The sequence below is a fragment of the Hemitrygon akajei genome, unplaced genomic scaffold (genome assembly GCF_048418815.1).
Source record: "Hemitrygon akajei unplaced genomic scaffold, sHemAka1.3 Scf000048, whole genome shotgun sequence".
NCBI lineage: Eukaryota > Metazoa > Chordata > Chondrichthyes > Myliobatiformes > Dasyatidae > Hemitrygon > Hemitrygon akajei.
The window spans coordinates 7408630-7434830 of record NW_027331934.1 but is presented as its reverse complement, the minus strand read 5'-3'; the positions used below and the strand labels follow the sequence as shown (position 1 = coordinate 7434830).

At 45.5% G+C, this 26201-nt stretch overlaps 2 protein-coding genes across 5 annotated transcripts in view; both read right to left on the bottom strand.

Annotated features, from left to right (window-relative positions):
- The window catches only part of LOC140720913 (uncharacterized), a 171617-nt gene extending 146302 nt beyond the window's left edge, over window positions 1–25315 (bottom strand). Inside the window, exons 1-4 of one of the 2 annotated variants that reach the window (XM_073035760.1) lie at window positions 25177–25315; window positions 23146–23313; window positions 14234–14372; window positions 9934–13845 (exon numbers count right to left, since the gene is read on the bottom strand). In XM_073035760.1, coding sequence (XP_072891861.1) covers window positions 11811–13436 — 1626 coding nt within the window. In that variant the 5' untranslated portion in view covers window positions 13437–13845; window positions 14234–14372; window positions 23146–23313; window positions 25177–25315 and the 3' untranslated portion in view covers window positions 9934–11810. Of the gene's footprint in view, window positions 1–9933; window positions 13846–14233; window positions 14373–23145; window positions 23314–25176 lie in introns of those variants that run through there. The other variant, XR_012097271.1, reaches the window with a different exon arrangement.
- Window positions 1–25887, bottom strand: part of LOC140720916 (uncharacterized) — a 42081-nt gene extending 16194 nt beyond the window's left edge. The window contains exon 1 of one of the 3 annotated variants that reach the window (XM_073035763.1): window positions 25756–25887. The gene's annotated coding sequence lies outside the window, so the exon portion shown is untranslated. Of the gene's footprint in view, window positions 1–3640; window positions 3758–25755 lie in introns of those variants that run through there. The other 2 variants (XM_073035762.1, XM_073035764.1) reach the window with 2 other exon arrangements.
- Between the last annotated feature and the right edge of the window lie 314 nt (window positions 25888–26201).

The window sequence follows — 26201 nt, the reverse complement described above, 5'->3', positions numbered from 1 at the left end:
TAAAGGATCTTAAATTGACAAAGTTAGAACAAACAACAAAAACATTGCCATATATACTTTGAACCCTCACCAAATTGTTTATCAACACACCATAGAAAGTTTCCCATTTGGACACTTCATGCTTTGCACGGTAACTGCTCTGCCCGTGACTGCAAGGAGTGGCAGAGACCTTTGGATCCAGATCAGTAGATCACAGAAACCATTCTCCCCCTAGAGTAGTGAAATCAAAGATCCCCACAACCTGGGTCGTTCTTTCCCATCCACCCCAATCCAGGAGAAGACAACAGCCATAAAGCTCAAGGACAAATGTGAGGAGGCTCAGGAAGTGAGACAATTTGAGGGAAGTTAAAGGGACTCAGTGGCCAACATCAGACTCCCCAACACAACATGGAGGAAGCATCACCTCACATCCGGGGACTCTGACAACACACCACATGATCTTGAGTCACAAACCAGAGGGTGGGGTAGATCTGCGTTAAACAGCCTCACGTGACCTGTTGGTGGGTCTCTAATTTCAACTCTGTGGAAATAAACAGCCTGGGCTCCTGGGTTGGATCGTTCAATGCAGATTAAGTGAAATCCACATTTTATTGAAGAGCCCAGATAATTGGAAAATAAATGAGCAATTGGCCCTCAGTTCGGCACTCACAGCTAACATTGGATCTCCCCACTCGGGATCGGTCTCAATACTCACTGATGGGAAAACGATATCTTTGGCCTACAGACAGTGATCTGACCCCTGGCTTCCTGACCCAGGAGGGGAGGACCCTTTCCCGATCTGACCCCTGGCTTCCTGACCCAGGAGGCGAGGACCCTTTCCCGATCTGACCCCTGGCTTCATGACCCAGGAGGAGAGGAACCTTTCCCGATCTGACCCCTGGCTTCCTGACCCAGGAGGCGAGGACCCTTTCCCGATCTGACCCCTGGCTTCCTGACCCAGGAGGCGAGGACCCTTTCCCAATCCCGCAGACGTTCCGCTTCAGTACTGAGCAGAAAGGAAAACACCACCCAACCGGAGACAGTGAGCATGAGCGAAGAGATTGTACATCTGTGGATAAATGGGAGGGGCAAACAGGATCACGTGACTGGTGGGGTCTCCCACCCCAGGCAGAGAGTCCAGCTACCAACCACTCTGTGGAAAAAGACAAACTTGCCACTTATATCTCGTCTCACCTTAAATGTATTAGACATTTCAACCCCCAGGAAAAATATATCGTCGGTCCACACAGATTCATAATCAGGTTTATTATCACCGGCATGTTGTGTAAAATTTGTTAACTTTGCAGCAGCAGTTCAATGCAATACATAATATAGACGGAAAAAAAAACACAAAATAAAATAATAAAAATTACAGTATATGTATATCTGGGACCATTCCTCATTGTAATTGTTATAAATGACTTGGATGAGGAAGTGAAGCGATGTGTTAGTAAATTTGCTGATCACCCAAAGGTTGGGGATGTTGTGGATAGTGTAGAGGGCTGTCAGAGGTCATAGCGTGACACTGAAAGGATGCAAAACTGGGCTGAGAAGTCGCAAATGGAGTTCAACCCAGATAAGTTTGAAGTTGTTCAATTTATTAGGTCAAACATGATGGCAGAATATAGCATTAATGTGAAGACTCTTCACAGTGTGGAGGATCAGAGGGATCTTGGGGTCCGAGTCCATAGGACATTCAAATCTGCTATGCAGGTTGACTCTGTGGTTAAGAAGACATACGGTGCATTGACCTTTATTAATCGTGGGATTGAGTTTAGGAGCCAAGAGGTTTTGTTGCAGCTATATAGGACCCTGGTCACACTCCACTGTGCTCAATTCTGGTCACCTCACTACAGGAAGAATGTGGAAACCTTAGAAAGGGTGCAGAGGAGAGTTACAAGGATGTTGCCTGGATTGGGGAGCATACCTTATGACAATAGGTTGAGTGAACTCGGCCTTTTCTCTTGGAGTGACGGAGGATGAGAAGTGACCTGATAGAGGTATACAAGTTTATGAGAGGCATTGATCATGTGGATAGTCAGAGGCTTTTTCCCAGGGCTGAATTGGTTACCACAAGAGGGCACAGGTTTAAGGTGCTGGGGAATACGTAGAGGGGAGATATCAGGGGTGAGTTTTTTTAGTCAGAGACTGGTGGAGAGTGGTAATGGGATGCCGGCAATGTTTATGGAGGTGGGCATGATAGGGTCTTTTCAAAGATTTTTGGTTAGGAACCTGGCGGCACAGGAGAAAAACTAACTTAGAAAAATAGAGGGCTATGGGCAACCATAGTAATTTCTAAGGTAGTGACATGTCAGCACGACTTTGTGGGCCGAAGGGCCTGTACTGTGCTGTAGGTTTCCTATTATTCTATGAATAAATTAAAAATTGTGCAAAAAGCAGAAATACTATATATTTTAAAAGTGAGGTCGTGTTCAAGGGCTCAATGTCCATCTGGCTATCAGATGGCAGAGGGGAAGAAACTGTTCCTGTATCACTGAGGGTGTGCCTTCAAGCTTCTTTACCTCCCTCTCTGATGGTAACATTGAGAAAAGGGCATGCCCTGGGTGCTGGAGTTCCTTAAAAATGGACGCTGCCTTTCTGAAACACTGCTTCTAATCCTTTGGTAATCTTATAAACGTCTATTCAGTCTCACCCCAGCCGGCACGGCTCCAGAGAAAACAACATAAGATTGTCCAACCTCCCGTTATATCTCAGGCCCTCTATTCCAGGCAATATCCTGGTAAACCTCTTCTGCACCCTCTCCAAAGCCCCGATATCCTTCGGAGAATGAGAGCGACCACAACCGTATGAAACACTCCAGATGTTGCCAAATTAATCTTACAAAGCTGCAACATAACTTCCCGACTTTTGAACTCAATGATAAAGACTACCACACCATTTGCCTTCTTAAACTGTGCAGATCAATCTGTGCGGTCTCGTTCAGGGAGCGATGATCTCGGACTCCAAGATCCCTCTGATCATCGACACTGTTCAGGGTTTTGCATTTAACAGTGTACTGTCTCATACATTCGACCCACCGAGCTGCCAAGATGATCATCACTAATCAAATCTCACTGAGATTTCTCAGGTCCTGTTGAATTTATTGCCAAGTGCACAAGTACGGGAAGGTACAGGTACAGAGAAACACTGACTTATAGCAGCATCACAGGCAATTACATTCAGATAACACACGGAACACAAAATATACGATTCTCTGTCAGTAACAATATAGAAACATGTTTTACGTCATCCTGCTAATAGGACCAGAACAACGGGCTGAGCGGCGGCTCATCTCAGACGGTTCGGTGTGAAAGTCTCACAACCCGGACCGACCCCGGCAGATTCTGTGAAGGAAGCGAGGCGAAGCCGCCAGTTCGGGGAAGTTCATCCCCTCCCCCTTCAGGTTTCACCGATCACCTTGTGTTTCTCTCTCCCTTCCCCACCCCCACCTTTTATTCTCCAGTGCTGCCGAAGGGTTTCGGCCGCTAATGTCGACTGTACTCTTTTCCTGGATTCTGCCCGGACTGCTGAGTTCCTCCAGCATTTTGTGCGCGTTGCTCGCATTTCCAGCATCTGCAGATTTTCTCTTGTTTGAGTTCGGGAAAGTTAACTCACTACCCAACGTCAGAACTCCCCGATCGGGACCGGTTTCAATACTCACCGAAGGAAAATTGTTGGTGTTGCCCCGCAGAGAATAATCCGTCTCCGGCTCCCCGTCCAAGGGGGCGAGAAACCCTCCCCATCCCGATCTCACCGCCGTCCCGCTTTCACAAAGAACGAAAAAACACTGCCTAGACCGGGAATGTGAGCATGCGCAATGTGCTAATTGCGTCACCAGGCGGTGGGCGGGGCCTCGGAAACAAACCCATAGATGCTTCCAATCTGCGGTAAAACGGGATCACGTGACGAGTGAGGGTCTCCCACGTGACCCGGTGACTGTTCCTCGCCCTTCACACACTGCCCTGCCCACCGCCGCATTTCCCAAATTATTTTATTATTTCCCTATATTATTTCCAAATTTAAACTAGATGCGTATTTAGTTTTTCCAACCATATCTTCCCCGGTCCCGTTCCCTCCAGCCCCAGGTCACAGAGCTCTCAGAGTTAGAGTTTCGATTCCCACCCCATCCCGACACACAATTCAGACCCACACAGGAAATGTGCAGGTTTCATTTAAATCAGTCTATGTCTGTAAACACTAATTTCTATTCACATTTCTCCAGCCTCACTGAACAGGAACACTGAAACATTAAGTGAGAAACAGCAGCAGGAGGCCAATCAGCCCTTCTAACCATCAACAAGATGGCGGCTGCTCTCCCTTCTCAGCCACATACTTCTGCCCGATCCTCATTTCCTCGATTCCCCTCGGTCTCCACACATCTGCTGTTCTCTGTTTTATGTGAGGACGATCACTGTGTCTTCACCGCTCTCTGTGGTGGGGATTTACAGACATTCACCACCCTCTGGGTGGATACATTTCTCTTCATCTCAGTCCTGGACAGTCCACCCCCTGTTTCAGAGACTGGGATCCCTGGTTCAGCCGGTAATGATGTTGTGCATTTCAATGTGACACCTCTCTGTCCTCGATTCTCTAAATGAAAGGGTTATCACATTTGATCTTTCTTCATATGATGACCCCACCACTCCAGGGATCAGTCTGCAGAATCTTCATTGCACGCTTTATAACAAATACTCTCTAACCTCTTTGTTCATCCCCTATGGAATTAATTCCCATCTTCTGCAGCCCCGTGTTGCCCCAAACACTCACCTCCCACCCTTGTCACTATTTCCACCTTCCCACCACCCCCCTCACCTGGATCCACCTCTCACTCTCCAGCTCTTGCCCCATCCCCACCCCTCACCTCTTTTCTCTGACTATTTCCCGTCCACTCTCAGTCCAGAGGGAGGGTCTCGGCCCGAAATGTTAACGGTCCATTTCCCTCCACAGATGCTGCCCGACCCACTGAGATCCTCAGGCAGCGCCTTTGTCTCCTGGTAAACTAACACCCTGACAATGTGGACCATAGATACCCCTTCCTCTAAAAGTCATCGAATCACTCAGACAGCTAATCGCTGACAGGAATTATATTTGTTGGTCATTACATTCCAGCTAGATGGAGTTGTTGGGGAGTTCAGCGTGTCCCAGTGAAAGAGCCGATTGGCCGAGCTCTCTGCGCTGTCCCTCCGGCTCCTGCCAGTGGTGGCGCTGTGGGGACCCCCGGCCAGTATCTACACCATAGCGAGATGCGCAGGCGCGCTGCCGACACTATGCGTCGCAGCACTGGGATAGTCCGAGCGGCGGTCCGCAGGGGCTGATGTCGGGTTTGTGTAAATCAGCGGCCGGTAGCAGTGAGAAAGGGCCTGGCCCGAGCTCTGCCGGGTGGCTGTGGGCTCCAGGCTCTCCTCAGCCCCGGTTTTAACTTTGCGACCGAGCCAGGGCTGTGGGATCAATTCCTTGTGGTTCTCCAAGGGGTTTGGGGAGAATGGGCTCTGACTGTGTGTGTGGGTAGAGGTTATGAGTGGAGTGTGGGTGTGGGGTTGTAGGCGGGATGGGTTCTGTTGGGAGAAAGTGGGATGATTGGACATTCCGTGATACAGGGAGGATGGTCCCGAGACAAATTAAGTTGTAAACAAGGGACGATCTGGTGAACTGGATCAGACAGCTTAGCTCGCGTGTCCTTTCAGGAAACAATTCTCTCTTCATATTAATGACTGTCTAAGATTGCTGTTCACAAGATTATGAGTTATAAGATTGTGTGTTACAGAGTCCCAGAGTTTAGGACAGCAGTCACCGTCATGGGCTGCGAGTGCAAATTGGGAAGGGGGAGGGTGTGTCAGTGACCAGTGCATCAGAGTACACGGGTTTCCACATCCTCCTGTGAGGTATAAATGTCCTTACAGTGAATTCGGATATGCTGGCATATCGGGAGTCTGAAAGGGAAAGGGAAAGGGAATCGGGAAGGGGCTGAGGAAACAGTTTTAACAGGAGAACATGTTCAGGGGTAAAGGGGTACAGGAGCTGTCTAGTAGATCATTTAATTTTTTTTTTGTTTTGTTTTTGTAACCTCACAGATGGAGACTGAGGAAGGAGCTTGTTGATGGAGGATACCCAGAGGCGAGCAGGTCAGGCATGGAATCAGGAATTGAATTGAATTGAATTTATTTCATACATTCATGAGGAGTAAAAATCTTTACGTCATGTCTCCAACTAAATGTGCAACGTGCAATCATAGTAATTTATAATAGTTTATAATAATTAAAACAGCCAATGTAATATAGAGTACATTCAAGTCAGCGTCAGTTCATCAGTCTGATGGCCTGGTGGAAGAAGCTGTCCCAGAAAATGTTGGTCCTGGCTTTTATACTGCGGTACCGTTTCCCAGATGGTAGCAGCTTTAATAGAGTGACAGAGATGTGGTTTCCTGTGTCACGGGTACAGACAGTCGTCTCAAGTGAGGAGTTAGTGTGGAGATGCAGCTTCCCTGGAGGTGGAGGAAAGAGGACACACCAACAGGTGGAACCAGCTGTGGGAAGACATGGTTTGTCAGGTCTGAGGACGAGCTGAATGTACCATAACTTTAAGATTGTATCAAAAAACCATTCAGAGGGTATTTAAAATGTCAGAAGCAGGGGAGATGTGATCACATGTGCAGAGGGCAGGGGTTGTGTCTACAGACCCTCAGTGAGATGGTTCAAGTTACAATGTGCAGGGATGAAAGCAGTGTTTGGTGCGGGATTTAATCACTGATTCTGACACAGTGAGAGGGTTAGTTTTGCTGTAAGGCAGCAACATTAATGGAAGAAGACACAGGAACTTCATCAATTGTCAGTTGTTTAGCAGAAGTGACCAATCTCTATGCTACCTTGACAGAAACAGATATTCCCAGTGGTGACAAAGGGGTTCAGTCAGGTTTATTTCAGGTTGGAGAGGGATGTGGAGTTTTGAAATCAATGCCTTGCGGTGCCACCATCGTTAATTTAGCATGTCCGGAGTGGTGGATCTCACAGCACGGAAACAGGCCTTTGGCCGGCCATACCTGTTCTGACCATCCACTCACTGTCTACACTGGTCCCATTTATCAGCACTTGGTTCATAGCCGACTGTATCTCGGCAGTTTCAATGCTCATCCTCTTCGTAAATGTTGTGAAGGGACCTGCCTCCACCACCGCCTCGGGCAGTGTGTTCCAGATTTCAGCTACCCTCTGAGTGAGAAATCTCTTCCTCAGTTCCCTCTAAACCTCTTCATCCTCTGCTTAATTCCATGCCCTCTGATCGGTGACACCTCTGTCCCAGGATCATGGCCGATATGGGCATCAGTGAGGCCTTTGATACGGTTCAGCATGGTAAGTTGCTGTGGAAAGTCAGATCACACGCGATCCAGGGAGAGCTGGCTCACTGGATGCACAGTTGTCTTGATGGTAGGAAGCAGAGAGTGATGGTGGGAGGCTGTTTATTGGACTTGAGGCCCAGGCCTAGTGAGGTTCCCCAGGGTTACACCCCATTGCTCTCATTATTCATTGATATTTAATTATATTTGCATTTGCACAGTTGAATTCTATGCTAGTAACATTGATCCTGTTTCTATTCTATAGATTTGCTAAGTGTTCCTGTAGGAAAAGCAATCTCAGGGTTGCATGTGGTGACATATACGTACTCTGATAATAACATTTACTTTGAACATCAACCATTGCTACTTGTCATCTAGATCAGTAATTTGGTTAAGAATGTACAGGGTACGGATAGCAGGTTTGCAGCAAGTTCAAACAATTGGTTTTTCTTAAAGATATTAAGTATAAACTCTCCGCTCTGTTTCCCTCTCCGCACTCGACCACCCACTCCCGTCTTCCTTCTCTGCCCCGTCCTCCCTCTCACCCTAACATTGGACATACATTCAGTGTGAAAGTGAATTATTTTCGGGGAATCTGAAGGGGAATTCTTCACTCAGAGGTTGGTGGGTGTGAGGAATGAGCTGCCACTGGAAGTGGAGGATGTGGGTTTGATTTAGACACTAAAGAGGAATTTGGGTGAGGACGTGGATGGGAGGTGTATGGAGGCTCTGGTGCAGGTCGTTGGAAATGGGCAGTAACAACAAAAACAGGTCAGCATTGACTGGAAGGGCTGGAAGTTTCAGTGCTGCTTGGCTCTGTGATTCTAATAATATTGTGATTTGTAATTTCCACATTTAGTACATTGCTACTAATGTCTGAACCCAGAAATTTACTCAAACAAGAACTGAAAGACTCTTGACTGGCTACAGAAAGCGTTTACAAGCTGTGATACTTGCCAAAGGAGGTGTTACTGAGCACTGACCATGCAGGGTGCCCAAACTTCTGCTTCTGGCCCTTATCGTATTTTGCTATTTTGAAACTGTAAAAGATGGAAATAAAATGTAATCTTGCTTAAAATATTAAAGAAATGTGTCATCTTTAACTTTATGCCTTTTGTAATCAGGTCATCTTTTACTCGCTTAGCTATTCACAGTAACAGAAATTTTGAACAGGGGTGCCTAAACTTTTGCATGTCACTGTGTATATCCTGTGCCTTCCGAATTGCTTCCAAAAATTCCAGCCATTGCTGCACTGTTTTCGTCCCTGCCCGTGTTCTTTTTAAATCAATTTTGAGAATTTTTTCTCTCATGCCTCTCTAATTCTTTTTATTCCACATTTGACTTTAACTTCTCCTTCTCTAATGTCGGGGTGAATGTGATCACATTAAGATCACTTGCCCCTAAGGGTTCTTTGAACTTCAGTTACCTACCGTAATTAATTCCGGTTCATTACAACTCCCAATCCTGAATAGCTGATCCCCAACTGGGCTCAACCACGAGCTGCTCTAAAAAGCATCTTGTAGGCATTCTAGGAATTCCTCCTCTTCAGACCAACACCATCCTGATTTTCCTAATCACCTGCATGACAATCCCCTATGACTATTGTAACATTGCCCTTTGACACGCATTTTCAATCTCCCATTGTAATTTCAGGACCTCATACTTACTACTGTTTGAAGGTCTCTGTACAATTCCCATTAGGGATTTTTTTTACATTTGCTGTTCCTTAATTCTACAACTTCCAACCCTTTGCCACCTCTTTCTAATGATTTTATCTAATATTTTACCAACAGAGCCACACAACCCCACTACCAGCTTGTTTTTGTCTTGTTCCTTCAATAAATATATAAGTATCTGAGAAACAAGAGGACCTGCAGATGCTAGAAATCTAGAGAACTACACACAAAGTGCTGGAGGAGCTCAGCATGTCAGGCAGCATTGATGGATGGGAATTAACATTTCGGGCCAAGACCCTTCACCGGGACTCTTGATACCCACGTATCTGGAATATCAACAAGCAAAGAAATAGAAAGTGGTGCGAAATAGGGAAAACCTTTGAAAAAATTTAGTTCACGGCTTAAAAAGTTCTGTCAAACAGAGCTCACTAGTTAACAAATACAACAAGGGCAATAAACACTTTCTTCAATACTGGCATTGACTTATTAATAAGAAAAATATATTGGTCCCATTTCAATCAGTAAAATTTACAATGGTAAATAAGAATTTTAGAAAGCTTTAGAAAAGAGTATTTACACTGAAACCCACTTAGATTAACACTACCTTGGACAGGAGGAAGAGAAATAACACATGAGGAAAGATCACACAACAGTCAGATAAAACTTCTATATTTTCAAGAAAAATGAACTGGATTCAGCACTCCATGTGTGTATATACAGTTGTGATATGGAATACAGATCAGAAAAATTAAATGAGAGGCCAACTCAGAAAAATAAATCATCACTCTGGAAGAAAACATTGAGAAGTGGAATGAGTATGGCATCGCAACAATCTGAGCAGATCAGATGTTGACAAGGAAGCATCGAGCACATGACTGAGAGTTGGACTCCTCTTCTCAGAAACAGAGGGATTCCTTGCAGGAATACAGGACAAGCTGGTTAACAAAAGGGGGAAAAAAATCAAAAATATATACAATATTGTTTGTATTTAAGGCAGTAAGTGCAGAAAAGGCCAAGATAAACCAGACACAATCCAACACATTCCAGGATCCAGCAGGAATTTAGCTCAATCTGATTACTTATAAAGATACAATATCATTCACCAAATTCTTGCTTTAAATACTGACTCATGATTGCCCACCATCACTTCATACAGGCACCGTAAGTTCAAGCCTGATCCAGTTTTAGAGTCAAAATCTTACAAATTATATGACAATCAATACATTGTTACAGATAGGACAATCCATAATCACTATCCAGATATAATATTACAGGATAAACAAGCGGGAACAACACCCTCAATAGATGAAACCATTCCCAACACACAGATGTCACACGGGTATAGTTTGTGTCATCAGTCAAACCACCAAAAGATTTTCTCTATCAATCTGCTTCCAAATGTTGCTACTCTGTCATTTGTTGCCACGCCCCGCTGCTGATTCCCTTCTCATAATAAGTTCTTACCCCGACCATTGTCCAGATCCCCAAACTCTGCCCTGTCCAGACCCGCCTCTGGTTTCTGACCCTGCTCCATTGAACATCCATCTAATGGTTTCCCATTCTGCTTTCAGTCTTTAGAGGACAGTGGTGTTTTCAACAACCCTTTAGAAGCAGAGAAAATGACCCACAATGTGGAAATGAGCCATGAGTAAGGAGGGTAACTCCAAAATTAATTCTTCATCAGCCCAGAGATTTCAGGGGTAAAGAACATCTCAGTCAGAACTGCAGTCAGCTTAACTTCTTCAGTCTGCAGAGAATTCAAGGGAAACCACTTCACCCACAGAGTGGTGACTGTTTGGAACCCACTACAGAGAGAAGAAGAGGTGAAGAACAGGGGAAGATTTAAAAGGACTATCCTGGAACAGAATCACTAGCAGGGTCCAACCGGCCTGAGTTTACTCTCTACTGTACAATAGGTGTGATGTAAATTCACCAAGGACCAAGGACAGGGTTTAAAATAGAACTGATTTACTTGTCTCAGAGGCAGAATATTAAACTCCAGTCCCATTAAAGGTGAATATGCAGCAGAAGAAACCCCTCTCATGCCCAGTGACCAGGGTGCAGAACTGGGTGTGGTGAGCAGCAGCAATAATTGCAGAGTTCAGCACCGACAGTCACTCTCGAAATTGCATTCAGCAACGGTGATGGACAAATATCCAGCATGCAGCTCATTGAAACTTTCTCCCCAGTGTGAACCCGGTAGTCTGCCACAAGTGTAACACGCTGTAAGGGTTCACTGCCAATGTAATGGTTTCTCTGTAGCAGCAATGTTTAGGTTACGACTAGAGATAACAGGGTTTTGGAATGAGAGGCTTTCCAATGGCAGAAATGGTTTTTTTTCTTGTGAGTCTGGAAGAGAGATTATTGTGTTTTTTTGCTGGGAAGAGATGAGGAGACATGAATGGAGAGAGTGGGCCCTTTTTCTTTTATTTTGTTTTCTTTACTAACCCTATAGTCAGAGAATGAATTATAAAGATCAATCATTAAATCACATGTTGTGTTATTTCAGGGGACACACCACACAGCATCCACCCAAATGAGATTTCTTATGTTTGGCTGGGCTGGGTGGCTATCACCCCCTTATATTAAGCTGCTAGCCAAAGCGAGGGTTACATCAGTTAGATGACTGAGTGAGTCCCTTTCCACATTCACAGCAGCTGATTCGCCTCTCCCCACTGTGAACCAGGTAGTGTGTCATAAGGATAGATAAGTGAATGAATCCCTTCCCACATTCACAGTAGGTGAATGTCCTCTTCCAAGTGTGAACTCAATGATGCACAATTTGGCTGAGAGAAACTTTTCCCAAAGTCTGACCAGTTGATCGGCCTCTACTCAGTGTGAATTTGCTGGTGTCTCTGTAGTTGAAATGACTGAGTGAATGCCTTCCCACAGTCTGAGCAGGTAAACGGCTTCTCCCCAGTGTGAATTCGCTGATGTACCTTCAGTTGGGATGAACAAGTGAATCCCTTCCCACAGTCTGAGCAGGTAAACGGCTTCTCCCCAGTGTGAATTCGCTGATGTACCTTCAGTTGGGATGAACAAGTGAATCCCTTCCCACAGTCTGAGCAGGTATACGGCTTCTCCCCAGTGTGAATTCGCTGATGTACCTTCAGTTGGGATGAGCAAGTGAATCCCTTCCCACAGACTGAGCAGGTAAACGGCTTCTCCCCAGTGTGAATTCGCTGATGTACCTTCAGTTGGGATGCACAAGTGAATCCCTTCCCACAGACTGAGCAGGTGAACGGCCTCTCTCCAGTGTGAACTCGCTGATGTACCTTCATTAGGGATGAGCAAGTGAATCCCTTCCCACAGACTGAACAGTTGAATGGCCACTCCCCAGTGTGAACTGACTGGTGTACCAGTAGTGCGTGTGACAGAGTGAATCCTTTCCCACAGTCTGAGCAGGTGAATGGCCACTCCCCAGTGTGAACTGACTTGTGTACCAGTAATTCGTGTGACTGAATGAATCCCTTCCCACAGTCTGAACAGGTGAACGGCCTCTCCCGAGTGTGAATTCGCTGATGTTCCTTCAGATGGGATGACCGAGTGAATCCCTTCCCACAGTCTGAGCAGGTGAATGGCCTCTCTCCAGTGTGAACTCGCTGATGTACCTTCATTTGGGATAAGCAAGTGAATCCCTTCCCACAGTCTGAGCAGGTGAACGGGTTCTCTCCAGTGTGAACTCGCTGATGTCCCTTCAGTTGGGATGAGCAATTGAAACCCTTCCCACAGTCTGAGCAGGTGAATGGCCTCTCCCCAGTGTGAACTCGCTGGTGTCTCAGTAGGTGAGATGCCTGACTGAATCCCTTTGCACATTCCGAGCAGATGAATGGCCTCTCGCCAGTGTGAACTCGCCGGTGTGTCTGTAGTTGACATGATCGACTGAATCCCTTCCCACATTCTGTGCAGGTGAACGGCCTCTCCCTGGTGTGAACTCGCTGGTGTCTCTGTAGTTGAGATGACGCAGTGAATCCCTTCCCACAGTCTGTGCAGATGAACGGCCTCTCCTGAGTGTGAACCAACTTGTGTCCCAGGAGGTCGATTGACCGAGTGAATCTCTTCCCACAGTCTGAGCAGGTGAATGGCCTCTCTCCAGTGTGAATTCTCTGATGTAGCTTCAGCTGATATGACCGAGTGAATCTCTTCCCACAGTCTGAGCAGCTGAACGGCCGCTCCCCAGTGTGAACGCGCTGATGTACCTTCAGTTCCGATGAGCAAGTGAATCTCTTTCCACAGTCTAAGCAGGTGTATGGCTTCTCACCAGTGTGAACTCGCTGATGTACCTTCAGGTTAGATGATGAAATGAATCCTTTCCCACAGAATGAGCAGAGGAATGGCCTCTCCCCAGTGTGAACTAACTTATGTCCCAGTAGGTCGGATGACCGAGTGAATCCCTTCCCACAGTCTGAGCAGGTGAATGGCCGCTCCCCGGTGTGAACTCTCTGGTGAGCCATTAGGTCAGATGACCGAGTGAATCCTTCCCCACAAATTCAGCAGATGACCAGCCTCTGCCCCAGTGTGATATACTGGTGTGTCCACAGGTGAGAAGACCGACTGAATCCCTTCTCACTCACAGAACAGGTGAATGGCCTTGCCCAGTGTGAACTTGGTGATGTCCCTTCAGTTGAAATTTCCAACTGAATTCATTCCGACTGTCTGAGCAGATGAATGGGTTTTCCCCCTTGTTTAAAATGACAGGCGTGCCAGTCGGTCAGATGATAGAGTGAGTTCCTCCCCACAGTCTGAGCGGGAAGGATGATCGAGGAAATCCTTTGCTCCACTTCTTAAATATCTGGATAGAGACAGCAAAACTGGTGTGTGGTGTTCGAGATTCCCATAGATTAATTCTTTGTCATTTTTAACCTGTAAAAAGATTTACAGAATCAATCAATGGGTGCAGGACAACATTTCAGATGAGATCACTTGAGTTGTCAAGGTGTGATCTGGCAACACACTGTTACAGTGAAGTTCAACCCAAGTTGGAGAGAGAAAACATCTTCTAACTGGGCACAGTGCTGGTATCTGGAATGACCACTAAACTCTCGGATATCCTTCCTGTGTCTATAAGAATGGGGCATTTCTGCCATCTCCAATCTGTGACCTGGCTCAGTTTGACTCTCTCCATTGATATTATTCCCTGTTCCCACTGAGATGAATGGGTCCCTGGCCCAACAGTAACTGAAATACTCTCACACAAAAAGCCAGCAGTGCATTCCATGCACCCACCACTCACTGTGTAAAAAAAACTTACCCTGACATCCCCTCAGCATCTGTTTCCAAGCATCGTAAAACTCTGCTCCCTCGTGTTAGCCATTTCAGCTCTGGGAAAATATCCTCTGGCTATGCACATGATCAATGCCAATCATCATCTTATACACCTAAAAAAGGCTCTTAACATAAACGAGGACATTACACATTATACATGAATGAGTTCATTTGCACGCTCACACTAACAATGTAGCAGGCCTGTAACGGGTAATGAAGGATTTTCTCACCAAAGTTTTTGTACATTGTCCATTATGTGGTTTGCTTGCTAAACTACGCTTTAAAAATTCAGATTTGCAAATATCACTCCACTTCTTCCCACTTGCAAATTCTCCAGCAACTTTTGCATCGCCACAATACACAGATGTAACACCAGTTTCTATATTGGACATAAATATTTCCCCTGAACCCACCTGAGGAATTGAGGATATATAAAAAAAATCATTTTGAACCTATGTAATCTCTGGCTAAAAGAATAATTGGGACTGAATTGGAATTTTGAACCGAAGTGAACTCAGTCTTCAGCATTTAGCTAAGACAGGCTCATTACAAGCTCTCTGCAGCTTGCATAGAGACACACTGAGAACTGATAACATTATACATTGTACTCTCATTAGCTGATAACATTATACATTATACCGTCATTAGCTGATAACGATTGTACTCTTGTTTGAGTAAATGGAGGAGGACTCACTGATAGGACAGGAATGAACTTCTGTTTGTAATTAAACAGGGCCTTGCAAAGGGAATAACTGACAAGGACTGGACAGTACATCCATCAGTAATTAAAACCTTGATTTAGCAAACTCTCAATTCTAAGTAATTAAGTTTTGCACCAACAGACGTGTTGGGTGTACCAGTTCAAATAACATCTTGCAAGAGTAATGTATGGGCTTGATATGTACAAGTATACGGCTGTAACCTGAGTCCATAACAAGTCAGTCCAGTTGTTAAGATGGTGGCAGTGCTTATGTGCCTTCCCTTTGACAACTGGGTCTCAAACTCCTGCAGGAGAATGCACAATAAACTGTGGTGATGATAAGAAACTGGGCTCCCGAGTTATATTTGGATTCAACTTTTAACATTTGTCATCATGAACAGGATCCCAATACAGGGAGTGCCAAGCAGACGGGCTGAGCAACTGGCTGGACCACTCTGGGGACTGCAGAGACTGACCGGGTGCCCAATAGGTATTTTAACTTTTGTCGCTGTCCGTTAGTTCCTTTGGAGGTACAGTCCCTCACCCAAGGCTGATTGCTTAGCTTGTGGGCAGGAGGCAGACGTGCCATGTAAATTAATCAATTGCGCAGGAGGTGCCAGCCGGGTAAATTTACCTGATTGATAATTGAGCAGGAGGCTTTGTGCCGAGTTAATGACAAAGAGAACATGGGTCAATTGCAGTCGATTGAGAGTTTTCCAGACAAGGAAAAAGATTTTCAAATGTTGAGTGCAGCGCTGAATAAGAAATCGGGGAACAATATGTGGCCACTGGGGGGGAACCTGGGATGTTACCTCATGAGAATAAGCAGTAAATTTGATATGGAAAATGAACTGTGGAATGAAGTGGAAATTGTTGTAAAGGGAATGGAAGGAAAAGCAGATGTGCAGTGGAACAGTATATTATTAGCAAGTTGGAGTAAGAATGCATGTGACAATGGGATAGAGGTATGTACTGCAAAGGTTGGGAGACGCTAAAAGTGAAGTGTGAATGGGTGCATGGATGCCGAAAATGAGAGCAGGAAAAACAAAGTAAGCAAACCAAGGCCAGCCTAGATAGGAGAGAAGGGCAGGAACGTCAGACAGACAGATATACTTTATTGATCCCGAAGGAAATTGGGTTTTGTTACATACTGATAGGGAAACAAGGGATCCCAAACCCATGTCTGTCATACCGACCCTGTTTGATAGATAGATAGATAGATAGATACTTTATTCATCCCCATGGGGAAATTCAACATTTTTTCCAATGTCCCATACACTTATTGTAGCAGAGCTAATTACATACAATACTTAACTATTTAAATACATTGAATGGTAACTTAAGCTCAGTCCTAACCCCGGCACTTTAACATATCTTACTCCTGGCGGTGGAATTGTAAAGCCGAATGGCATTGGGGAGTAGTGATCTCTTCATCCTGTCTGAGGAGCATTGCATCGATAGCAACCTGTCGCTGAAACTGCTTCTGTCTCTGGATGGTGCTATGTAGAGAATGTCAGGGTTTTCCATGATTGACCGTAGCCTACTCAGTGCCCTTCACTCTGCTACCGATGTTATACTCTCCAGTTCTGTGCCCACGACAGAGCCCGCCTTCCTTACCAGCTTATTAAGACGTGAGGCGTCCCTCTTCTTAATGCTTCCTCCCCAACACGCCACCACAAAGAAGAGGGCGCTCTCCACAACTGACCTATAGAACATCTTCAGCATCTCACTACAGACATTGAATGACGCCAACCTTCTTAGGAAGTACAGTCGACTCTGTGCCTTCCTGCACAAGGCATCTGTGTTGGCAATCCAGTCTAGCTTCTCGTCTAACTGCACTCCCAGATACTTGTAGGTCTTAACCTGCTCCACACATTCTCCATTAATGATCACTGGCTCCATATGAGGCCTAGGTCTCCTAAAGTCCACCACCATCTCCTTGGTCTTTGTGATATTGAGACGCAGGTAGTTTGAGTTGCACCATATCACAAAGTCCTGTATCAGTTTCCTATACTCTTCCTCCTGTCCATTCCTGACACACCCTACTATGGCCGTGTCATCAGCGAGCTTCTGCACATGGCAGGACTCCGAGTTATATTGTAAGTCTGATGTGTACAGGGTGAACAGGACCGGAGGACAGTGACCGTGATGTGGAGTGGGCACCACCCGACCCTGTACCTCTCCTACCTTACCAGGGGCCAAGTGCACCCAGTGCCCCCAAACCCCAATGGTGGTTGCTCGGGTAACACAACAGGACAGGGAAGGGAGGTTCACTTTACTGTAAGATCCTGAATGGGAATACTGAGGATTATTCCGAGACAGGGAGGGAAGAATCCAATAAAACCACAGAGTTAATGGCTCCACAAAGACAATTCCCACCCGAATGCTGCCCAATCCACGAGCAGGAGGAGCGACAGCCCTCAGTGATCCCTGTGTATGCACCCTGGAAGCCTCAAGAAATGATAATGATCATGAATCAGGCCCCAGATAGAAAAGAAAAACCAGCACAGTTTGCTCAGTGTGTCCGCAGTACAAAAATGTTTACTGCGACTCCACAAGATTCTGCATGACGAGGGGTGGAAATGGAAGGCAGATTTGAGATACCAAAGCTATCAGGAGTTACAGGTGGGAAAACATAATGAGAATAAACAGACAGACCAGATTATTCAAGCCTTGGGAAGGGCTCTCTAGCAACCTATAAACATCACTAAAGTACTTGAATGCAAACCTAAGCCTGGGGAATCGGGACCAGGCTATTGAGAGTGATTTGTGGCCTGCTACGGCACCTTCACAGGAGACCAAGCCTTTAATGATGGGAATCTGTCCCCCAGTTCAATGCTCTACTGTTCTATCGCTTACCAACATAGATAGCCAAAACGATTAAAAATAATATGGATTGGCCTGACAATGACCGAAATCGAATGTGATGAGCTTTGACATATCATTGCGACCCGACTTTCGAATCCCGATCAACCCTGAAGGGAACTAATATTAAAGGTGACTATGTTCAGTGGAAAGGAGGATGTGAGTGGGCTACATCTGGGGATCAGAAATGGGAACAAAAACCTACCAACGGACAGGTGGGGACAACAACACGTTTAGAAATTGACAAGCAAGGATGCTTCCTACTGTGAATTCCACCCCTGGAGAAGAGCCTAATGTAATATTGCAAGTTGCTGAAATTTCATTTCTGTTTATGATTGATATGGGGGCAATCACAACCACTCTCGATCAGGAAATAGTATCGGAAAAGGGATTCAAGCTATCAGACACTACAATCACTCTGTCTGGTTTCGAAGGCACGGAACGTACGTATTCACGTACCCAGCCACTGCAGGTGAAACTCCAGGGGAGCCAGTGTGAGGTTTCATTTACAGTCACCACCAGTCGGGGGTGTAATCTAGCAGGGAGAGACTTGCTCTGTCTGTTGGAAGTTGAGATTCTCTGCACAGATTCTCTATCACCCTGCAACTGGCAAACAACCGACAGCTTCCCCAGTTTCTGAACTCCCCCAGTGGTGGCACTTAATCTGGACTCCACTGCGTTTGAACCCCTTCTGCCAGCGGTCGACTCTCGTGTGACTCTGTGCTTTGACCCTACGGGGTGCGTCACTGAGGAAAGCCAATATTATGCACCCCTCGAGGGACAGAATTTCCCATTCACGGTGATTGGACACATTAAGGGAACAGAGGGCAGTTCATTACTGTCCGAAGTTCTGGATTTCCTTTGGCGACAGACAGGACTGGTGGTTCCCCATACCAGCATCAGGATTTGCCCTGGGTTCCCTGCCTACACCCTGACAAAACAAGCCTCCAGCACGAAGGAGACTGGCAAGATTTCCTGTGGGCTAACCCCGATACTGGAAGGAGTTGGAAGTGAAGACGGGACGGGACACTGGCTGTGACCAGTGGGGTACTGCAAGGTTCGGTGCTAGGACTGCAGCTGTTTAAAATATACATTAATGATTTAGATGAAGGCATTAAAAGTAACATTAGCAAATTTGCTGATGACACAAAGCTGGGTGGCAGTGTGAAATGTCAGGAGGATGTTATGAGAATGCAGGGTAACTTGGACAGGTTGGGTGAGTGGGCAAATGTATGGCAGATGGAGTTTAATGTGGATAAATCAGAGGTTATCCACTTTGGTGGCAAGAACAGGAAGGCAGATTACTTTCTAAATGGAGTCAAGTTAGGAAAAAGGGAAGTACAACGAGATCTAGGTGTTCTTGTACATCAGTCGATGAAAGCAAGCATGCAGGTACAGCAGGTAGTAAAGAAAGCTAATGGCATGCTGGCCTTTATAACAAGAGGAATTGAGTATAGGAGTAAAGAGGTCCTTCTGCAGCTGTACAGGGCACTGGTGAGACCCCACCTGGAGTATTGTGTGCAGTTTTTGGTCTCCAAATTTGAGGAAGGACATTTTTGTTATTGAGGGAGTGCAGCGTAGGTTCACAAGGTTAATTCCCAGAACGGTCGGACTGTCATATGTTGAAAGATTGGAGCGACTGGGCTTGTATACACTGGAATTTAGAAGGAGGAGAGGAAATCTGATTGAAACATAAGATTATTAAAGGATTGGACACGCTGGAGGCAGGAAGCATATTCCCACTGATGGGTGAGTCCAGAACTAGAGGCCACAGTTTAAGAATAAGGGGTAGGCCATTTAGAACTGAGATGCGGAAAAACTTTTTCACCCAGAGTGTGGTGGATATGTGGAATGCTCTGCCCCAGAAGGCAGTGGAGGCCAAGTCTCTGGATGCATTCGAGAGAGAGTTAGATAGAGCTCTTACAGATAGCGAGGTCAAGGGGTATGGGGAGAGGGCAGGAACGGGATACTGATTGTGTATGATCAGCCATGATCACAGTGAATGGCAGTGCTGGCTAGTGCTACTCCTGCACCTACTGTCTATTATCTAGTAAAACTCTCTTTTAATATTGACCAAACGCAAGGCGTTGTACCCAATCTCTGAGCAACTGCAGACCATGAAGTCGGCCGCACCAACTGCCTCCTGTCCGGATCACCGTGAAAGAAGGACAGACTCTCCCATCCATTCCGTATTACCTCCTCAAGCCCAAGACACCGTTTTATGAGGATGGAAGCTCTTTTCTGGATCGAGCAGGAAAACAATATTCTGACTATACGATAGTGATGGACAGTGAATTAATTGAGCAGGCCTCTTTAGAAGCAGCTTTTTCCACCCAGAAGGCTGAGCTGTTTGACTAGTGCCTGTATCCCAGCAACAGACAAAAGTGGGAATGTTTACACAGACTCCGTTTTGCATTTGGAATGGCACATGACTACAGGGCTCTCTGGGAACATGGGGATTCCTGACTTCCTCTGGCCACCCCATTAGTAATGCCACCTTTGTAAACAACTTACTCACCGCTCTACAGCTACCTCGAGTATTGGCTATTAATAAATGTGCAGCCCACACCCGCATGTCTAACCTGGTCACTAAAGGCAATGCATCAGCAGATTAGACAGCGAAAACTGTGGCAAAATCCTCAGTAGTTGTAGTCCCCTCGGGATCCCGTCAAACAACCTTCCATGACTAAAGCAGAACGGGTTTGCCCGACATGCGGGAGGTACGTAATTTTCAGGGGGATGCCTCTGAGGAGGAGCACAAACAGGTCTTCTGATGGGGTGCCAGAAAGACCCCAACCCAGGTTTTTGGATCACCCCAGCGGGACAGGTTTGTGTTCCTACACAGTTTTTACCAATATTGTTTGATTATGTACGTAATTGTACACACCTGGGCCCTGCACACTGGGTACGACTCCCTTGACAGTTGGACCTTTCTCGTGTCTACAAGTTGATTTTATTGAATTGCCTCGAGTACATTGCTATAGATACTGCTTAGTTATTATAGATGTGTTTAGTAGATGGATTGAAGCAACTCCATCTACCATCAATCATGCTGACTGTTGTGAAGGTATTATTACGGGATATAATTCCCAGAGATGCTGAGCTCTGACAATGGCCCACACTTTATGGTGAAAGTAAACGAAGGGGTATGTAACAAACTAGCTATCCAGCAACAATTCCACTGTGTACACCACCCACGGGCCGCTGGCAGAGTGGAAAGAGCCAATGGCACTCTGAAGAGTAAACTGGCCAGACTAACAGCGGAGACTGGACTCACTTGGTTGAAGGTCTGACCATTAGCCCGATTCCACATGAGGGTTACCCCACAGGGGAAAACAGGGTTGTCACCAGCTGAAATCATTTCTGGATGGCCCACAAGGACACGCTGGGAACAAAGTCTCAGGATTAAAGGCAAAGTGAATAAGAATAAGGAACCTTGGTTCTCGATGGATATTGGAACTCTGATAAAGAAGGAGAGAGATGTATGACATGTATAAGAAACAGGGAGCAAATAAGGTACTTGAGGAGTATAAAAAGTGCAAACAAATACTTAAGAAAGAAATCAGGAGGGCTAAAAGAAGACATGAGGTTGCTTTGGCAGTCGGGGTGAAGAATAATCCTAAGAGCTTCTACAGTTATGGGATAAATTGGTCCTATTGAAGATCAGAGTGGTCGGCTATTTATGGAACCAAAAGAAATGGGGGAGATCTTAAATGTTCTTTTTTTTGCGCCTGTATTTACTAAGGAAAGTGGTATGGAGTTAATGGAAATAAGGCAAACAATTCGTGAGGTCATGGAACGTTTTCAGATAGAAGAGGAGGAGGAGCTTACTATCTTGAGGCAAGTCAGAGTAGATAAATCTCCAGGACCTGACAGGGTGTTCCCTCGGACTTTGAAGGAGACTAGTGTTGAAATTGCAGGGGCCCTGGCAGATATATTTAAAATGTTGTTACCTACGGGTGAGGTGCCAGAGGATTTGAGGATAGCTCATGTTGTTCTGTTGTATAAAAAAGGCTCTAAAAGTAATCCAGGAAATTATAGGCCGGTAAGTTTGACGTTGGTAGTGGGTAAATTATTGGAAGGAGTACCAAGAGATAGGATCTACAAGCATTTAGATAGACAGGGACCTATTAGGGCGAGTCAACATGGCTTTGTGTGTGGTAGGTCATGTTTAACAAATCTATTAGAGGTTTTCGAGGAGGTTACAAGGAAAGTGGATGAAAGCAAGACAGTGGATGTTGTCTGTATGGACTTCAGTAAGGTCTTTGACAAAGTCCCGCACCGGAGGTTACTTAGGAAGATTCAGTCGCTAGGTATACATGGTAAGGTAGTAAATTTGATTAGACATTGGCTCAATGGGAGAAGTCAGAGAGTGGTACTGGAAGATTGCTTCTCTAAGTGGAGGCCTGTAACTAGTGGTGTGCCACAGGGATCAGTGCTGGGTCCATTGTTATTTACTATCTATATCAATGATCTGGATGATAATTTGGTAAATTGGATCAGCAAATTTGCTGATGATACAAGGATTGGAGGAGTAGTGGACAGTGAAGAAGGTTTTCAACGCTTGCAGAGGGATCTGGACCAGCTAGAAAAATAGGCTGAAAAACAGCAGATGCAGTTTAATACAGACATGTGTGAGGTATTTCACTTTGGAAGGAAAAAACAAGGTAGAACATACAGGGTAAATGGTAGGGCACTGAGGAGTGCACTAGAACAGAAGGATCTAGGAATACTGATTCCAAATTCCCTAAAAGTGGTGTCACAGGTAGATAGGGTGGCAAAGAGAGCTTTTAGTACATTGGCCTTCATGAATCAAAGTATTGAGTATAAGACTTGGAATGTTATGGTGAGATTGTATAAGGCATTGGTGAGGCCGAATTTGGAGTATTGTGTGCAGTTTTAGTCACTGAATTACAGGAAGGATATTAATAAGGTTGAAAGAGTGCAGAGAAGGTTTACAAGGATGTTGCCAGGACTTGAGAAACTGAGTTACAGAGAAAGGTTGAATAGGTTAGGACTTTATTCCTTGGAGCGTAGAAGAATGAGTGGAGACTTGATAGAGGTATATAAAGATATGATGGGTATAGATAGAGTGAATGCAAGCAGGCTTTATCTACTGAGGCAAGGGGAGAAAAAAACCCAGAGGATTTGGGTTAAGGGTGCAGGGCGAAAAGTTTAAAGGGAACATTGGGAGGGCTTCTTTACAACTGGTTCTGACAGAGGCATAACTGGTTCTTCTGGGCATATTCAGTCTCACTCCCAACCATTTCCTATCTTCCTTTGTTCAGGTATGTAATGACTAAAGGACCAGTGTTTGAGTAAATGAGACTCACCAAACTTTCTCCTGACTGAATCACTGGAATCTCCGAGTCAGATGGGTTCTCTCCAGTTGATGCTCTCAATCCTCGGGCTGGTTCACTTGTTGCTGTTCCCACGTTTTCAGTTGTGGTTTGCCTCCAGTTGCGGTTTTTCTTCCAATAAATCTCTCACCACAGGTCTAACTTTAACCAGAGAGATAATGAAGCACATTAACAATAAAAAGGAGAACCAAACATTTCTGCTTAATGTTACTCTGAACAAAACTCACTGACAGTTAAACATTGAAAGCAGATTTAATGATCTCTGTGAACAATCTTTTATTGTCCCTCACATGTCACAAAATGATATGGGATGAGAAGGAGCCATCATTCAGTCATGGTATGATACAAAACACAGGAACAGAATTAGATGATTCGATCCATCTGGTCTGCCCCACCATTCAACCATGGCTGATTTTTGTTCCAACACCATATTCCTGCCTTCCTCCTGTAACCCTGCAGCTACTTAGCAATCTTGAATATATTAATCTCCGTCATAAATATACCCAAATGGCAGCCTCAGCCAAACTCTGCAGCAACAAATTCTACACTTCAGACACCTTTTGTCAAAAAAAGTTTCTCAAATGAATTTTAACGGGAAGCATCTTTATTCTGAGACCGTGCTGTCAGATCACAGACTCACCGTCTAATGGAAACATCCTCTCCATGTCCACTGTATCCAGGCTTTTCAGCATTCAGTAGGTTTACTTAACCATACATCCCTCCACCACCCCCACCGTCCCTCTGAACTCCACCCCCACCATCCCTTTGATAGATAGATAGATACTTTATTCATCCCCATGGGGAAATTCAACATTTTTCCAATGTCCCATACACTTGTTGTAGCAAAAACTCATTACATACAATACTTAACTCAGTAATAATATGATATGCATCTAAATCACTAACTCAAAGGCATTAATAATAGCTTTAAAAAAAAGTTCTTAAGTCCTGGCAGTTGAATTGTAAAGCCTAATGGCATTGGGGAGTATTGACCTCTTCATCCTGACTGAGGAGCATTGCATCGACAGTAACCTGTCGCTGAAACTGCTTCTCTGTCTCTGGATGGTGCTATGTAGAGGATGTTCAGGGTTTTCCATAATTGACCGTAGCCTACTCAGCGCCCTTCGCTCAGCTACCGATGTTAAACTCTCCAGTACTTTGCCCACGACAGAGCCCGCCTTCCTTATCAGCTTATTAAGACGTGAGGCGTCCTTCTTCTTAATGCTTCCTCCCCAACACGCCACCACAAAGAAGAGGGCGCTCTCAACAACTGACCTATAGAACATCTTCAGCATCTCACTGCAGACATTGAATGACGCCAACCTTCTAAGGAAGTACAGTCGACTTCGAACTTTGAACTCCAGGTTCAGAACCATCAAATGCTCCTCATACATAAAGCCGATCATTCCTGAGATTATTCATGTGAACCTCATTAGCAACAACTGCACTGAACACATTTCCAGCAATAACAGACAAACTGGTACCAGGATAATTGACAGGGAAAAGTTGTGCTTCCTTTACTGATGTACTATCACAGAATGAGTCATTTCCATTTCCACGTTAAATCAGGTCCATTTCAGGAAATATAAACCAGTCCAGGGCGAATGTAATAAAAGGAAGCTGGAATTACCAGAAACGGTCAGCAGGTAAGGAAGAGCTGCGGGGAGGGGAACAAACTTTACATATCAGGTTAATGACGTTTCGTCAGAATAACTTCAAATATTTACAGTTTTTAGTGCAGATCTCCAGCAATTTGAGATTCTGCCTGATTTCCACCGAATGACAGACTGGTGACAGTGAGGGGTGGGGGAATTTCCAAACACAGTTTGAACACCAGACTCACGGGTCTATTCCTACTGTTGTAAACACGAAAAAGCCGGTCCGGAGACGTCAGAACACACCACAGCTACTGAATTAATGATACATACTACTGTATAAAAGATTCAAAAATGACAAAGTTAGAATAAACAACAAGAACTTTGCCATATATACTTTGACCCTCACCAAATTTTTAACAGCACACCATAGAAAGTTTCCCATCCGGACACTTCACGTTCTGCATGGTAACTGCTCCGCCCGTGACTGTGAGGAACGGCAGAGACCTTCGGATACAGAGCAGCACATCACAGAAACCATTCTCCACCCCGAGACTTCCCAGTCCCTCGGTAAAGCAGGCAGTGAAATCAAACCCAGGACGGTCTCCTTTCTCACCCACCCCAGTCCGGGAGAAGACACAACAGCCATAAAGCTCCAGAACAAATGCGAGAAGCCTCAGGAAACGAGGCGAGTTCGGGGAAGTTAACGGGACTCAGTGATCAAAATCAAACCACGTGATCAGGCGTCACAAAGCGGAGGGCGGGGCAGAACTGCGGCACACAGTCTCACGTGACCTGTTGGCGGGACTTCCATTTCAATTCTGCGGAAAAAGACAGCCTGGGTTTGGATCGTTCAATGCAGATTAAGTGAAGTCGACACATTCCTGACGAGCCCAGATAGTTGGAAAATAAATGAGTAACTGGCGCTCAGTTCGGGGCTCACGGCCAACATCGGATCTCCCCGCTCGGGATCGGTCTCAATACTCACCGAGGGAAAGTGATATCATCGGCCCACAGACAGTGATCCCGACGGAAGAGAGGAAAGTCTTTCAAGAACACACAGCCGACCCATTTCAGCTCTGATCGGAGAGGAAAACACCATCCACCCGGAGACTGTGAACATGCGCGACGAGATTGTTACATCATCGGGAGGCGGGGCCTCGGATACACGCGCTATGCTGCCCATCTGCGGTTAAATGGGAGGGGCAAACGGGATCACGTAACACGATTGGTGACACCTCCCCCCCACCCCCCCGGCACTCCAGCTACTCATTAGTCTGTGGAAAGAAGCAAACTTGCCGCTCACATCTCCTCTCACCTTAAATGTATTAGACATTTCAACCCCCAGGAAAAATATATCGTTTGTCCACTCTATCTATTCCTCTCGTAATCTTATAAACGTCCATCCAGTCTCACCCCAGCCTGCGCCGCTCT